This window comes from Suillus clintonianus, assembly GCF_016758775.1.
Source record: "Suillus clintonianus strain FC179 chromosome Unknown DEU56scaffold_9, whole genome shotgun sequence".
NCBI lineage: Eukaryota > Fungi > Basidiomycota > Agaricomycetes > Boletales > Suillaceae > Suillus > Suillus clintonianus.
In genome coordinates, this window is record NW_024539233.1 from 683,309 (window position 1) to 699,384 (window position 16,076).

A 16,076-nucleotide genomic window follows, 5' to 3' on the forward strand; every position below is an offset into this window, starting at 1 on the left:
CCCCACAGTAATATGATATAAACAGAGTCCTATTGGTGCACGGCGCCCGCCACCATCACTTGTCTATTCGCGACGATCAGGTGTGAGCTGTGCTTCTTGAGCGTTTCGTGCGAGCTAAGCCCCTCTTTCCGTGAGTAAGAGAACACCGTCTCCGAACGGCGAAGATGATAAGAAGGCTTGCTCGATGACGATTGCCTGAATTACTGGTAGTTACCGTACTAGTGTTTGAGTGGTGTTAAGGCTATTGTCAACAAAGACAAAGCAAAAATTCTCACGGATCGAGCAAGAACGCCCTTGCCATCTATCGTCCATGGCGTCCAAGAAAAAACCTGCGAAAGCACCACCTGTTCTTTCTACCTCAAGAGACCTCGTGACAGTAGGGCCACGACATGTTCAAGTTTCGAAACATGGAGGCAAACGGGATGAAAACGGTCTCAAACCTACCACTTCTCGAGCCCTAGTCTTACGAAATGGTAAATTTGGAGCAAGAGGCACTGGGGAGGTTATGCTTTCAAGTAAAATGAGCGGTAGGGAGAAACTCGATTTGCTTGCAGGCGAGTTATCCATCATGTCGATTGGCCACACGATCGGCTCATTAGCAGTACAATGGCAGAGGACCTTGTAAATGAACATGCACGAACGGCTGTGATGTCACCTTTGAAACTGGCAAAATGTATCAGGATCGCGGACTCCCAGTTCAATGGTATGTGATCACATGTCCGTGTTATACCTTCGTCTCATGTGGTACAGCATATTTGGACGATATTACCAATTTGCAAGACCCTGAATCATTCCATCGTAAGATCACTGAGGAGCTTAACGCTCGCACACCATATGGAACGACAAAGAATGGCAGGGAGGTCCGATCAGATCCCTCCTATGTGGCGTCCATCATCGCAATCAGGTACATTGTCCTGTGCTCCAATTTTAAACCGCTCGATCATCTCATGTCCGCTAGGATTCACAATACGTACATGGTCGCTTCAGCATGGAAGATCGTCCTTGATTCTCTGCGAGCGCTTGAGCAGTCTGGTCTCAGTGACACGACGGCTCACATCCAGCTTCAAAAGGATCAGGGTTTATTATCTCGTTATCTTATCGTTTGTGACTTGGTCTCTAACCTAGTTGATCTTGGTCAAAAGAAATTCTCTGTGCTTGCTACCACTACGCGTACGGCAATATCTTGTCAAGTTTGTACATCACCCGCTCTAACTATGCGACAGCCCATTATGCTCGTTACTTCAAGGCGGTTGAGAACACCGATCCAGGTGAACCCGAGATGGCATTTGACTGGGCTGGTCTCAAGGATGCATGCAAGTCATTCTTAGACTCCATCATCATTGAGCTATGTTTCCCCAAGCAACCCTATCCGAAGAGGATTTTGTACCACATCCTGCACGATGCAGTTGATGAGTCCCCGAGAGAAGCAAAACGTTTTCCCCAGACTATGTGGGATGCCGTCGGCGAATTATCTGTATGTCGTAGAGCTGCAGGGCTCTCCCTAGCTGACCATCGGCATCCGTAGGTCGTGTTAGAACTCCAGGAGCTTCTCGATAGTCCTTTGTTAGGATCGCAGGGTGAGAAGATGAAGCAGATACCTCGCAAGATGCCCGAGCAGTATGAGCAATGGCTTGATGCGCAGATATTTTCTCAGTCAGCATCTAATAACTACGCCAATTTCAAGGACCTTGTTTTCCCCCTTTCTCGCACTGAAGACCGGGCAGTCCTCAAAGACATGTGGAAACTTGTCGACGTGGTACGTTCTAATTTTTTTTGGTGGCCTGCTGTCCTGACACGATTATAATTCTAGAATTACAAGAGTGTTTCCAACATGTCCATAGATACTCTTTGGCAACTTGATGAAGCCCTCCGCCGCACGCCGCAGTGGAGTGCATTCTATGTCCCTCACCTTGCAGGTCAAGATTCAGATTCAGACGATGGGGGTAATCTGGGTTTGATGCCATTCAAGGGCAAAGGCGGAAAGAAAGGCGGCACACACAAGCGATCATCGAAGAAGTTGCTCGCCATCACTGACGGTCGTGGAGACGACGAGAGTGATGGCTCTATGCCTGAGCTCCAGTCCGTCTCCGACTCTGACGACAGCGATGACGATATGCTCGACTCTGACCAGAACTTCGGGGATGAAGACGATGATAGTGATGAGTACGAGACGGAATCTGAGTATGACTCTGATGAAGAGGAGCAATATCGCAATATGTTGCGAGAGGCTATGGACACGGCAATGGCCATCCCCGAGTTTTTCGATGCGAAGACTGAAGTGCCGGAGTTCGAAGCGATGGCTGAGGAGAGGAAGGGCAATCCCTTCTTAAAGCTCCTTGGCTCGTTAAGAGGTTGGGCCACCGGTTCTTATGGTTGATTATCGACTTACAATGCTTGCGGAACACAGGACGCATGTTCTCCTCTAGCGCGAAGCTCAGTTCCGCGACGCGCGGTGAACATCGCAGGGGCATTTTCACTAGCAAGGCTGCCCCGAAGCCGAAGCCGGCTCCTGCGCTTAAGATCGATTTGTCTGGTATTCCGGATGATGAACTACCTCCTCTGAAACCCCTTCCGACTCCTCGGAAAAAACGGGTGCCCAGGGCTCTCGGGGCCAAGCCGCCACATGCTGCTGGTTTGTGTTTGTCAATGCTTCCTTGTGTATCTACACCTGACTTCTACCTACGCAGGAGCCTCTTCTCCACAACCTAAAGATACCCGTACAACAGTTGAAGAAGTTGACGATGAGGATGACGCCGATACTGCCTCTGCTAGCAAGAAGAAAAAGAAAAAGAAGCCAAAGAAGAAGAAGACCGACTCGGATTTGCCTGTCCTCCCCGAAGATGCCCCCGTATCTCCTGTGATGTCTTCAGCGCGTGTCTCGTCTCCCCCCTCCAGCCCCTCAAAGGCAAACCCTGCCAGGAAGGCCAGTCTGAATGGCTCGGCATCAACCCTTCTCAATATGAATATGTCGACTGCTTCATTGCCGTTGACAGAACAGACTACGGCCCATTCTGGTCATTCTTACCTGCAGGAGATCTCTCAGAAAGAGAAGATCAAATCTCGTCCTGACCATGCATCCATGTTCAACCGCAACTTTCTGAACAAGGGCAAAGACAAAGCCAAGGATAAAGAGGAAGACAAAGATACTGTGAACAGCAAACACACGTGGTTCTCGAAATTGGGTAAGAAGACGACTGGGTACATGCATCAGCTGCTTCGCGCTGGAGACGATGAGAGACGAGGAGCAATGAAGTGGGAGAGTTTCCTCAAGGTGCGTTGTATCTACTTTGGTATTGACTGGATGTTCATGCGTGTTCATAGGTTATGCGTGACATGGGCTTTGAATACGATCCCAGTACCGCTGGGTCATCTGTGCGATTCGATCCGCCTCATGAGGGAGATAGGGTATGTTTTCCAGTATATTAGGAACTTTACCGTGATGCTGAGCTTCCTACATAGTCCATCACATTCCACAAGCGTATGTAAAATCTCGCCAACCCAACCCCCTTGCTGATCTTTATTTTTAAAGCTCATCCGGATCCCACTCTGTATCCTGTGAAGATAAAGGAATTCGGTAAGAAATTGAAAGATTACTATGGATGGGATGAGGAAGATTTCCTGAAGCGTGCTGCTGCTGCTGCGTAATGGCTTTTTGATTATTTTGCTCAAATCATCCTTCGAAATTCGACTGTAATATGTACTGTACTGATAGCGATATGTTCTGTTATGATACATGATGTAATGTATAAGAATGACTGTAGGGGTGTGGTATTCGAAAAATACTGCTGATCTCACCCGTCAAGAGCAGCTGTCTGGTATGATCACTGGGTTCACGACTCATATGGGAGGTGGCCCGATGACCTTGATTGCGGCTCTGTTTAGATGAGTCTTAGATGCTCGGGCTGGAGCACGATTAGAACTAATCAGGCACAAGGCTCTTACACTCACGGCGGCCTGTTTCGATTGCGCCAATCATGCCTTGTTGCCAATTTTCCGCAAGTGCCTTGGACATGGCGCGGTCGCGATTCCGCAAGGATGCACCGCCATCGCGGAGAGAGAACCATAAAAATCGAATCAAATCCTCACAGAGGATAATAATTTGAGCGGTGTCGGTGCCTCGGCGCTCATTGACACATGCAACGGTCTCCTCGCTGGCCTCGTTTATTTCTTCCAAGCGCGCGATGAAACTTGCTCGAGTCTCGACACCTCCTCCATGCATCTGTGGGATTTCAGACGTACTGAGAATATTGACGGAGATTACTCACTCGGAAGAACTGGGAAGCGCTCGGGGGATTCGGTCGACGCGCAATCTCGATCACAAAGCTGTGCGCTACATTTAGCTGCTAGCATAGGGTCGCATTGATCAACTGACCAATGCGTAGCAAGTCGGTCTTGTGGACTGTTTGCAAGATCCATTGCCCATATCGCCCAATTATGAAGTTCGTCCCTCCAGTTATTGATCCATTTGGAAAGGGCTGTGTTGAGGGCGTTACTGGCAGGGTCACTTGCTAGGCTCTCTCGTAAATTTGGGTTGCATCGCAGTTTGTGGGTCTTCCACGACGCGACCTGACATTCCTTCGAGCAGTAACGTACTAGTCTGCGAGGGCCAGAATTAGCTAATATTTTATACAGTGAAGAACGGCTCCTCCGAGAGTTTAACTTACCGGCAGCGACCGCATGTCTTGACTTTGTCGCGACCGACGTCGGTGTTGCAGTACATACACCGTCCTTTGAAATCTTTGTCTTCGGAAGACATTGCTACTGCAGAAGGTCGGAAGGAGCAGCAGCTGGTACTAAATGTCACGCGTTAAATTCATGCGTTTATTACATAATCCAATGCAATACTTAACCACGTATGGGTGAATTGTGAGATAATAACCTGGCTCGCCGTTAAACGATGGCGGCGAAGCCCCCGCCAGCACGTCCGCACATTGGCCTGCACTCATCATTCAATGCAAGAGCCAACACAGACTGGGGAGAAGACGATGTTTGGGACAGTGGATCAGACTCTGAATCGCCTCGACAGTCCACAATCTCAAATTCGTGGCGGCGCCCTCCTTCACCATCATATAGACGCCAGGGATCTCCGATAACAGCTCCAAAACCAGTCCCTAGAGCCTCTAGCAACTCTTCTTCATCCAATGTCTCGTTCTCATACACTCATCTTAGTGCGCCAAGCCCAGGCTCCTCCTACCCTTCAAATGCCGATGCTGCTCAGCCTGCAAAGGGTGGTTGGACAATGGTTAGAAAATCTGGCACATCACAGGATGCTTTAGGTGCCAAGTCACCCAAAGATGTTGATCCGAATGGCGATGCAGACGTCGACAGTGATATGATCTTGGGCGATTTCGAGCCAGAAATGGAGCAAGCTGCTGGCACTCGCACCAAAGCTAAACCAGACCAGGGTTCCATCAAATCTGATGCTATTGAGCTTGTAAATGGTATGACTTCTATTGACTTGCTTTCCGCATCTAATCAGACATTTAGATCCATTTCATAGGTTTCTCCGTTCTCCTCAACCACCGCTAGAACCGAGGTCTAATCATAGAATGGCTCATTCCCCACGTTCGAGTGACGCTGAGAAGCTCCTGCGCGAGACTTCAATTCGCACAAATCGACGTATCAAATTCATCGATTGTCTTAGCAAAGATGATGTTAATATGAGTGTGTGCTCTTGTAGGCTTTCACTATCACGCGTCTGATGTTTCACAAACAGGCGAACTCCGTAAATTAGCTTGGGCGGGTACTCCCAATGATCTGAGACATGTTGTCTGGCCGATCCTTCTCGTGAGTTATCTCCTCTGTATCTCCTTACCTTCTAACGCCGATGCTTAGGGTTACCTTCCATTGCCATCAAATCTTCGAGCTTCCACTCTTGCACGAAAGAGGGGAGAATACTCATCACTGGTCGAACTAGCATTCGCTCGGGATCGCCAAGGGCTCGACCAACAAATATGGCATCAGATCGAGATCGACGTCCCACGCACGAGACCTGGTGTACGTTTATGGATGCAGGCATCCACTCAACGTGTACGTAGTCGTGATATTGTTCCAGCCGATGTTAACATCTCTGCCGCAAGTAGAGTCTCGAAAGAATTCTCTATGTCTGGGCAATACGACACCCAGCAAGCGGATACGTTCAAGGCATCAATGACCTTGTTACCCCATTCTTCCAAGTTTTTCTCTCTGCTTACATTGGTATGTCAATTTTATTTCATGGCCACGTGCAAGGTTAAGACTGCTTGTAGATTCGGACCCGGAAGAATTTGATACCTCTCTGCTCCCGACAGCTGTCCTGGATGCTGTCGAGGCAGATTCGTTTTGGTGCTTGTCACGTTTGTTGGACGGCATTCAGGATAACTACATCTCAGCACAACCTGGCATTCAACGAAGTGTCAAGCGTATGGCTGAGCTTGTTGCACGTATTGACGGTTAGTTCCTTTCCACTCGCACACGAAGATTGCTGATGATTAAGTAGCCCCCCTGTATACACACCTCGAGTCCCAAAATGTCGAATTTATGCAATTTGCGTTCCGCTGGATGAACTGCCTTCTGATGCGAGAAATCAGTGTGACAAACACGATCCGCATGTGGGACACGTATCTGGTGAGCTGGCCACACCTTCGTAGGCTGTAGGATGTCCGTTATTGATCGTATGCTCCCAGGCTGAAGGAGCGGATGCATTCTCTCAATTCCACCTATATGTATGCTCCGCATTCCTTGTCAAGTGGAGCGAAAAGCTCCGGCAAATGGACTTCCAGGTACATCCACCTTTGTCTTCTTCAGGACTGCATCTCTTATGTGTGATAGGGTATCATCATGTTCCTGCAATCCCTCCCGACGCAGGACTGGGGCGACCACGAGATTGAGATGCTTCTCAGCGAAGCCTTCGTGCTCAACTCAATATGGCACAACGCTCAAAGTCATTTTAATGCTAAATAGCTATCTTATCCATACTCCAACGGCGCAGCGTACGTGTAAGATGTGGTTTGAAGTACAATCTATGATGCGAAGGGCGAACCTGCTCGAGTCGCGAACCACTCGGAGAGAGCCCTTCTCAGAAATGCATGCAACTATGCTAGATGATGCTGTCAGTGATGAATACGGAAACGTGCAGTGTATAGGCGGAGGTATACGAGGGAGTATGTAAAATTAGACATGGGCAACATTAGAGGCGCGAAAGTCAACGAATTTCTTAACTCGACTCCTTGACAGCTGCTACCTCGCGATCCAAAGCATTCTTGAGCTCCTGAGCTTGCTCAGGAGTTTTTACACGGATTCGGAATGATGCCGGAGCACCTTCGTCATGTCCAACGAAAGATATCATCGTCTTCATCAGTGTTGGGGTTAGTGACACGAACAACCTAAAATTCTAAAGTTACACGTAGGTAAGGAATTGGAATTGGCTTCGAAACAGTGGAGACTAACCATGATGATTCTCCCGGTGGCACTGTTTCGCATCAGTGCGCGCCGTGCACCTGTCTCCTTATGCTTCTTCAAACGGAACATGCCTATCAAAAGTCAACATGGTGATGGATGACAGCAAAAAAAAATACTGACCAATACCAAGTTCCTTCCACTCAGACTTCTCAGGAGTTTTCGAAAGCTTGAAGACTTTAGCCTTCACAGTATAAGTCGTCTCTTCATCTTCTTCGCCCTCGCCTTCACCATCATGATTGCTAGTCGGCAGCAGTTTTGCATCGTCTGGCGTCCCCTCGTCCCCGGCAACAGGTTGTGATCCCGATCGGCTGGCGATGTCCATTGGCGGAGAGGCAGACTTGGTTGGTGGAGCACCAAAACTGAATTCCGCGGGGCCGCTTGACGAAGATGCAGAAGCCCCATCTCCAGGCTTCGCGACGCCGAATCCGAACCCTACTGGATTGCCGATACTCCCTCCTCCCACCTTTCCAAACGTAAATCCGTTTCCTTTCGGTGGCGAGCCCCCACCAAATGTGCCGAAAGCACTGGTGTGTTTGTCAGTAGCAGCAGATGCGTTGGTTGCCGGGGTGAAGGAGGAGCTGCCAAACAGACCGGCGGTACTACCGGTTTTGGTTTCTTCGTTTCCTGTATCGGTTTTCGCGGATACTTTGTTAAATAGGTCTGAGGACCCTGGGGTGAAGAAGGAGGACTTGCTCGAGTCAGTATTGTTACCAAATAATGAGGTCGTGGTACCGAATACTGATGTTGGCTTTAAGTCGGAGAACGTGGATGATGCTGCCTTGGATGACGCGAAGAAGTTGGGAATGCTTGAACTGGAGCCGAATGCAGATGATGCGGATTTTGAATCTTCTTTGTCTTTGCTGGGTGCAGGCGCGGCTGATGGGGCGAATGAAAACGGACTTGACGAGCTGAGCTCATCGGGTTTAGTCCCGAATGAAAAAGCCGATTTCGGGGCTTCTGAAGTTCCAAAGGGAGATGGTGTTGGAGGAGCTTCTTCAGTCGTTTTTGCACTGAAGCCGAAAGTCGGGGTCGAGTTTGTGCTGGAAGATGATGTAGAGAAGGGAAAGGCACTTTTGGGTGCCGAGCTCTTATCCGTTCCATTCGTGGATGAAGTAGGTAATGATGGGGAACCAAAGCTATTGAATCCAGAGAAGCCTTTTGGTACGGGAAATCCAGTCGCAGAAGGTGCAGCCTTCTCGGGCGCAGGAGGGCCAGAAGCTGATGCCTTCTGGCTGGCAGTTTTGGATGAGCCGTCAAGGTCGGTTTGGACGGTAGTGCGTAGATTCTTATAGCTTTCAAGAAGACCTGCGATATCAACAAAGGGATCCTGGTCTACAGCTTTTTGGACCGCTGACAAAAAGGAGACGTTAAGACCGCGAATAGACTTGTAATATTTCAGTTCTGGGCCGTAATCTTCATCTGAAGTACTCGGAGATGCATTGGAAGTACTAGCAGCTTGTACAACCGATGCAAAGCCCTTGGTAGCAGCAGACGCAGAGGGCGCAACGTTTGAGGCCGCGAATGAAGGGGCGGCTGGAGGCATGAATGAGAACGGACTTGGTCCAGCTCCTGAGCCAAACCCTGAGAAACCACCAAACTTCGGGGAAGCAGGGGTTTCCTGAATGGACTTTCATTAGAAAGGATTTGCAAAGGCAATTGACTAAGTACTCACCGAATCCGCGGGTGAAAGAGGTGCACTGGGGAGTCCGGCGAAAGACAAAGCTTTATTTGAAGTCATGGTTCGTTTGGGCAAGCCACGTATTCTGAGTGCCACAGAATAAGCGTTGCCCACTACAGTTACTGAACACTTACTGTCGCTTTGTGAGGACAGACTCATCTGCCTTTTGGAAACCCTTGCCAGGGTCTTCCACTTCCTACTCACGTCAACGTCCAGTCTAGAGCACGAGTAAAATTATGGTCATACCTCTATGTCGTCGCCGTCGTCTTTACTGATTTGTCTCTCTGCGCCTCTCTTCATGGTGGACAAAGCACGAATAGACTGACCAAAGGCCCTTCAGCAATTACTGTTCAAAGTGGAATATTATTAGGTAATCAAACAGATTGTCGGAGTTGTCGGGGTCACGACGCTTAGCTTCAGCAACTTTCCGAGATACGGTATCCCTTTCTATCAACCTTACTGCGACTGCTCCGTGAACACGCTTTTCGCTCGCTAGCGATGTCGAGGGCAACGGCAACGACCATAGACTCTCGTTCTTCATCGCCAGCAACGCCTGAATCTTCCGACGGTCATCATCCTGTGACCCTACACCATGACCATAACTTATCAGCTTGGTATAATTCAATTCGTCCAAGGAAGACTATATCCGAAATTGGTGTTTGGGACAACGAGTCTATGCGTAGTGTCATGAACAAGCCTGACAACGAGAGGATGCTCCAGCTTGACGACCTAATAGATGAGCATGCCTATGAAGAGTATGTCTTGAAAAGGTTCTCTTGTTAGATGATCGTCGTTGACGTGTCATATACCCTGCTTTAGCTCGGCCTGTTCTGCCTCTGAATCTTCCCCTGTTCTGCCTCAAGTCGTCCCAAACTGTTTGAAACCGGAAGCAATCCATTCGACAGGCGACAGCTGTGTATCTGCTGCGCAAGCTCCTTTACCTGAGTCCGACTATCTTGTTCCCTCCCATATGCAGACGCACTGTTCACCTGTAATCCCTCCCCCTACCGTTCCTCCACGCAAAAGAGACCCTTCTACTGCTCCACATCGAGTCGTTTTTCCTCCGCGGGAATCTTGCTACAAGTATGTATGTTTCTTTTGTTCGAGTGTCCAGTTTTTCATATATATTGATTCGTGAAGCCTTCCTATTCTGACCCCCAATATCCCTGAATATGGCACAAAGTCTCGTGTAGAGACTCAAGTGCGCGTCACGTTGGACTTGGCACATGCTAGCTCATCGTCAGGAGAACCGTATCTGTACGACAGGGTCGGTTCATGGAAATGGCTAAAACTTCCCCCAGGAACTTTCACCAAGAAGCGCACACGTCGGGAAGGGAAGATAGGTAATGTGAATACTTTTCAATCTTTTGGACACACTAACTATTAGCCAGACCCTTCTCCCTTGGATATGCTACACCTAACCACGACTGTGACTTGCGCTACGTCACCACACAATCGCGTGCTTAGTTGCGGAAGCTGTAGAAACCGAGAGGTCGGTACTTCCCTATCTTCAAAGCTCCATGCTAACTTTGATTCCCTTTTAGGCAAAGCGCGTGGCTAGGAAAATCGCAGCTCGTGTCAGACCCGCCCGATCTGGCTCAGATACCCCAGAGGATGGCAATGAACGACCGAGAGGCACTAAGGAAGACACGACTAGTATCATTCAGTTCAACTGCCCCGAAGTCCTTGACTTCTCCACGGGGTCGGTCGTGCTTCCCGTCCGCATCACATGCTACTGCAGACATCACCGTGAAAAGATCGGTTTCAATGTCCATTTCACAATGATGGATCATACCGGACGCATCGTCGGATCGGGAACGACTCCTCCAATTATGATTACGGATGACCACAAGTCGACGACCAAGACAATTTCTGCGTTCAACCCTCTCACTGAAACCGAAGTCGACTGGTCCCAGCTTGCACAGAACGGAGAATTGGCGGACAAGCGTGCGCCCTCAAAACGCAAGGCAGCGAACGTGAAAGGTCAGCCAAAGAAGCGAGCAAAACCATACGATGCTACCAGCAGGAACAGCTCAGTGAAATTCGTCAGAGAAGCCAGTTTCTCACCATCTCAGCCTTCAACAGTGCCTAGTTCCCGGTCTCCCACACCCTCTCGCCCTCCAGTGCCCATGCCGTCTTGCTCATTATCTCAAATTGAAAATGGCACTGTTCCTTCTGCAACTGTGTTTGGTGTCAATGGGCTTCAACAGCCAGAAGACGCACAAGCTACTTTATTCATTTCAAATTCAGTAATATCGCCAGTATCAAGCTCCATGTCATCGCCTCTTATTTCTCCTGTATCGCCGTCCATCCCACAACTCGTTTCACAGCCGACGCCATTTCTTTTTTTCAACCCTAGATCACCGCCTCCCATTGCCTCACTTACTCTCCCCAAAATCCACCGTCTTATACCCGCGTCCGGTCCTACACATGGCGGCATTGAAGTGACTGTCCTTGGCGAGAATTTCCACTCTGTTTTTCAACTCAACTGTGTCTTTGGAGACGTCCCCGCAAGCTCTACGCAACGTTGGAGCGACAATACCTTGGTTTGTGTCCTACCCCCTCGAGCCTCTCCGGGTGTTGTCGCCGTTTGGTTTGAGGGCTTCGAGAAGACAAACGATCCCTCGCTCCCCTCCCTCTTCACATACACTGACGAGTCAGACAGGGCCCTGTACGTACACGCCGATAACCTTTTGCCTTTTTTCGCTTAAGTTTTTCATTTCCAGAATGGAGCTGGCCTTACAGGTTGTCGGACTCAAAATGACAGGCAAGATCGAAGACGCAAAGAACGTTGCCCTCCGTATCGTCGGAAACGCAGGAAGTGAAGACTCTCCAACATCCTCAGACGCTAACGACATGATGCACGTCGTTGCATCCTCATCTTATCGCGAAATACGGCCACTGCTCTTCGTCCGTTCAGACGAAGGAGAAAATTTCGAGACCACGATCGTCAAGTTCCTTTCCATGATAGATGTCTCCGTCGACAACCAATCGACTATCGCCATGAGCACTGCAGTTTCGCACGCTACGTCTAATGGGCAGACACTTTTGCACCTCGCATCGTTCTTGGGCTTTGCGGAGCTTACGAAATTCCTGATCGCACATGATATCGACTTGGACGCGCGCGATAGGAATGGTTATACGGCTCTTCATTTTGCTGTGTTGTCTCTGTCCAAACCTTGTTTGCAGTTGCTGGTAGGGGCTGGAGCGGACTTGGAGATCGTGAACGGTCTTGGGAAGACCCCGGAGGATATTGCCCCTGAAGGCTTCTTTGATGATATCACCTCGCGAGGCTCGCCCAACGTGGAAACGGAAATTCAAGATGATGATGGTGAGAGTCAGTGGGGTGACGTAGAAAGTGATGAGGGTGAAATCATCATCGTCAAACGTCGACCAGCACGTACATTCCATCGACGCATACAAGATACCACGGAACAAACAAGCCTTGAATCCCACCTGGACCAAATACCGGAATCGCCCAATAAAGATGCAGATACCAAGATGCCTCCTAATGCAACGGATGAGAAACAGACAGCGTCCTTTGTGGATATGATCCAACGAACGCTTGCGCAACTGCAGCCTCAAGGTATCATGCCGAATATGCCCAACATGCCCCAGCTTCCTCTTCCGCATTTGCCTGGGATGCCTGCTGTCCTTTGGGGTGCTCTTCCGCAGATTCCGATGGTGTTCCCCATCTTCGTGCCGACAACAGGGTGGCCGTTCCTTGGCGACAAGCGGGAAGAACAGCAGGATGATGAGGAAGTGAGGGATGCTGCTCATCCAGCTGCAAGGGCTGCACAGGAACTTAAGGCAACTTGGGAGAAATGGATGACGCTTGCTATTGCCACTGCGACACTTCGTCCAGTGCCTGTTGAGGAAGCGCCTCCAATGTATACGCCACGGGAGACGCACGAGGAACAGCCGGAGGAGCCTGTGGCTAGTACCTCGCGCGTTGAGGAGCCCTCTGCTTTGGACGACGAGGCACCCGCACGTCTTGCAAGCCCAGGCAGGCGCGTTGGTTACGCTACAGCTACAGCTTCTGTGCCAGCTCAAGAAGTGGAGTCGTATGGTTATAGGCCTGCGAATGATGCGCTGAAAGCGCAGCATGGGCGTGAGTGTTGCATCGGTATTCTAAATAACCGAGACTGATAGATGCTTCTTTTCAAGGCGACCGGATGCTCGTCCTGTTCTGGCTTCCTATTTTGCTGAGTATGTGCATTTCAGTTTCTGTGAGATACGCGATTGATCATGTTTCTTTACAGTCTCTCTTTTGTGGGCTCTGAACCACAGCGTTCGTTTCGCTCTCCACGCTTTCAAGACCACATTTTCTCTGAACACCGGTATCCGTGCATGAATATCCTAGAACTAACATATGCGCACCCCTCTTAGGCAGTGAAGAAAATTGCATCAGACCGAAATCGTCGAGGACCACTTTTGTACAGTATACAATCCAGTATGACTACTTGATGTAGGACTGTTAAATGTCGTATGTATGCGCATCGAGTATTTAATATTATGCGCGTATTGAGGACGCGGGCTCTGATAACATGTTTCTACTTGCCCCTGTGTTCCTTGAAAGATGCTTGGACGCCCTTGCCAGCTTTAATATCAGCCATACACTTAGCATCAATCTCCTGACCCTTCTTAGCAAGCTCCACGACCTTGTCTACCATATCCACTGGCACGCAAACGACACCATCTTCGTCTGCGACGATCCAATCCCCTGCTGTCACGGTGACAGGGGCGAATGCATCTGGACCTTCACCCGCATCTTGGGGACGAATGGTGAGGGCAATATTTACAGCGGAAGGGCGTACGAAAGGGGACTGTCCGACCGTCGAATGTCCACGGGCGAACACCGGGAAATCTGCTGCGCGATGTTCAGCGAGGTCTCTGCAGCGTCCAGAGATAACGACGCCGACAGCTCCTCGAGCTTGTGCGCCCGCAGTCATCAGACCACCCCAAACTGCATTCTTTGCTTCTGCACAATAGATATAAGGGTGAAAGTTCGGAGATAGAACGGGGAGGAGAACAAACTGAACGAGGTGGGGCGTCGATAACAATGACAGAACCTGGGGTTGCTGTGTCTACGAAATGGGAGGAGAGTTTTGGAGCTGATTTGTCTGATGCGAGTACCATTTGGACGGTGTATGCTGGTGCACAGATCTTGTGGGAGATTGGGGAGAGCATGTGGACGTCTGGGATGTGTCCTCCGTTCGGAGATCCGAGCTTTATGAGGGCATCTGAGATTTCACAAGCGGAAAATTGTGATAGCGGGCATGTGGAGGAGCGCGTCGACGTTGACATTGCGCGGCTGATGGCGAGCAGACGAGTCCTTGCAATCATGAAACAAGCCTGAGATCAAAGTGTAGTAGTACATAGTACACCCACCCCGGCTAATGCATACTTCGGTTATTGCCGCCGCTGAATTTTAGTCACGACTCGCTTAAGTGCCTTGAACCACGGTCGCTGGTCGGAATGATTTTCTTCGTGCTGCTCTTTTATACGGGACAGGGCCGGTCTGCACCAAATTGCTTGCGAATGCAAAGGAGGTCCATCATGCAATGGCAGGAGAATGAATGTGGAGTTGCAAATGGGCATTACTAATACTACTTCCTCAACAAGTCACGGTTTGGCGCTTTCTGCCCGGGTAGCCGTGAGCATGGTTCCCAACGAATGAGGACTCGTCACCCTTCTTGTTACTTGCCCCCCTCCTTGGAAAAGTTGAGAGATATAGCCCGTGCAAAGACTCCTCACGTGGATCCGGACATCGATCAGAAACGGCAGCAGTCACGAAGATCGATGCGATAAATCCAGACTTTCGGATCACTAAATTATAGGCTTTACGAGTAAATGAACTCGATTCTCCTTCCGGTATTCCTATATTTCGAGCAATCCTGCTTCTGCTTACCACTTAGCAAGGCAACCAGTGCCAGGAGTAATGCAATAAAATATTGGTATGCCCAGACCTATCAAATACACTTCAGATCACGGAATGACTTAAATAAATACCAAGACGAAACCTCGCACAGTCCAAAATTCTCTCGCTCCCTGCAGAGTACACGACAAGTGTTAATCACATCCAGCATCTCCTGTGCTAAAAACTACTGCCAGTTGGCGCATGCACGCGCTCCTGGAAGGCAATTGAAGACATGTCAGTCGCTGCATCAGAGTCGGCCACAAGCCTGGCGTGATATTCTCGAACGCCAAGGATCAAACGCGGTCCTAGCACAACCATCTGCATAGACCGGAAGATGCCAAGAAAACCGAAAAAAAAATCAGTTCCCAGTGAAGTTGGGTTCTATAATAATAGAAATGATGAACCATGGTCGCATACAGAAGTCGTGACAGATCGGCATACCACAAACGTTGTTGAAAAAATAGAACCGAGCTCGAAGCACGAGACAGCAACAAAGCTAGCGCGTGCGGAATATCAGCGAATAAAGGGACCCAGATTCACACATGAGCTCACCTCGCAAAGTAAACCACGTGAGTTGTCATCAACACCGTGAAGCAGTCCCCGATAATTCCTCCCGCTGAATGTTGTCGCAGTTCACGGAAGTGTTTTACAGCAATCCAGACTGCGAGACACAGTGCAAGGACCTCCCATGCAGTGGCAAGTATCCAAGTCATGGTGAACAGAAGCATGACATCCCCCTCAAATGCAACGTTGCACTGATAGGTGTCAGAGAGAATCAGCTCCTCTGGTATTCGTTTGTGAGCCTGACGCAATTGAGTCGTCGAGCCATGATTAAACGCACCCACAGAAATATTTCTCGTTGATATTGCGCTGGCCAATCCGACGAAAACGTTGACAGCCAAAAAGACGACGACGAGAAATATCAACACCTTTCTGGATCGCTGATACATGGCGTGTAACCGAGCGATCATGATCACTTCCATGATGTTTCAGTCAAGCCAAAATCGTGTATTGCAGCTGCGTAACTCACCACCCAGT

At 49.5% G+C, this 16,076-nt stretch overlaps 6 protein-coding genes across 6 annotated transcripts; 3 read left to right on the forward strand and 3 right to left on the reverse strand.

Annotated features, from left to right (window-relative positions):
* The first annotated feature begins 267 nt into the window (after positions 1-267).
* Positions 268-3,782, forward strand: DEU56DRAFT_583477 (uncharacterized protein). The gene is made up of 12 exons (XM_041346929.1): positions 268-554; positions 614-703; positions 751-904; positions 959-1,170; positions 1,224-1,474; positions 1,526-1,756; positions 1,811-2,351; positions 2,408-2,632; positions 2,688-3,271; positions 3,322-3,405; positions 3,460-3,478; positions 3,530-3,782. The coding sequence occupies exons 1-12, from the start codon at positions 311-313 to the stop codon at positions 3,643-3,645; spliced, it is 2,751 nt and encodes a 916-aa protein (XP_041213059.1). The 5' UTR covers positions 268-310; the 3' UTR covers positions 3,646-3,782.
* A 55-nt stretch (positions 3,783-3,837) lies between these two features.
* DEU56DRAFT_752611 (uncharacterized protein) lies at positions 3,838-4,756 on the reverse strand (the record flags this gene model as incomplete). Its single annotated transcript, XM_041349650.1, has 5 exons — positions 3,838-3,902; positions 3,949-4,219; positions 4,266-4,323; positions 4,373-4,597; positions 4,665-4,756. 5 exons carry the CDS (start codon positions 4,754-4,756, stop codon positions 3,838-3,840), a joined length of 711 nt encoding a protein of 236 aa, XP_041213060.1.
* Positions 4,757-4,897: 141 nt separating this feature from the next.
* Positions 4,898-6,942, forward strand: DEU56DRAFT_728270 (rab-GTPase-TBC domain-containing protein; the record flags this gene model as incomplete). The annotated part of the gene is made up of 9 exons (XM_041348037.1): positions 4,898-5,441; positions 5,488-5,664; positions 5,717-5,787; positions 5,836-6,030; positions 6,084-6,198; positions 6,249-6,431; positions 6,479-6,606; positions 6,666-6,761; positions 6,811-6,942. The coding sequence occupies 9 exons, from the start codon at positions 4,898-4,900 to the stop codon at positions 6,940-6,942; spliced, it is 1,641 nt and encodes a 546-aa protein (XP_041213061.1).
* Positions 6,943-7,172: 230 nt separating this feature from the next.
* Positions 7,173-9,467, reverse strand: DEU56DRAFT_583683 (uncharacterized protein). The gene is made up of 6 exons (XM_041346931.1): positions 9,365-9,467; positions 9,253-9,314; positions 9,113-9,203; positions 7,561-9,058; positions 7,429-7,511; positions 7,173-7,372 (listed from the first exon to the last, which is right to left on the reverse strand). The coding sequence occupies exons 1-6, from the start codon at positions 9,416-9,418 to the stop codon at positions 7,196-7,198; spliced, it is 1,965 nt and encodes a 654-aa protein (XP_041213062.1). The 5' UTR covers positions 9,419-9,467; the 3' UTR covers positions 7,173-7,195.
* Positions 9,468-9,538: 71 nt separating this feature from the next.
* On the forward strand, positions 9,539-13,569 carry DEU56DRAFT_583763 (uncharacterized protein). Its single transcript, XM_041346932.1, has 8 exons — positions 9,539-9,873; positions 9,938-10,201; positions 10,259-10,461; positions 10,510-10,610; positions 10,663-11,789; positions 11,845-13,229; positions 13,286-13,327; positions 13,381-13,569. Exons 1-8 carry the CDS (start codon positions 9,617-9,619, stop codon positions 13,470-13,472), a joined length of 3,471 nt encoding a protein of 1,156 aa, XP_041213063.1. The 5' UTR covers positions 9,539-9,616; the 3' UTR covers positions 13,473-13,569.
* On the reverse strand, positions 13,470-14,743 carry DEU56DRAFT_583862 (ribonuclease E inhibitor RraA/Dimethylmenaquinone methyltransferase). The gene is made up of 3 exons (XM_041346933.1): positions 14,526-14,743; positions 14,161-14,473; positions 13,470-14,099 (listed from the first exon to the last, which is right to left on the reverse strand). The coding sequence occupies exons 2-3, from the start codon at positions 14,462-14,464 to the stop codon at positions 13,672-13,674; spliced, it is 732 nt and encodes a 243-aa protein (XP_041213064.1). The 5' UTR covers positions 14,465-14,473; positions 14,526-14,743; the 3' UTR covers positions 13,470-13,671.
* Between the last annotated feature and the right edge of the window lie 1,333 nt (positions 14,744-16,076).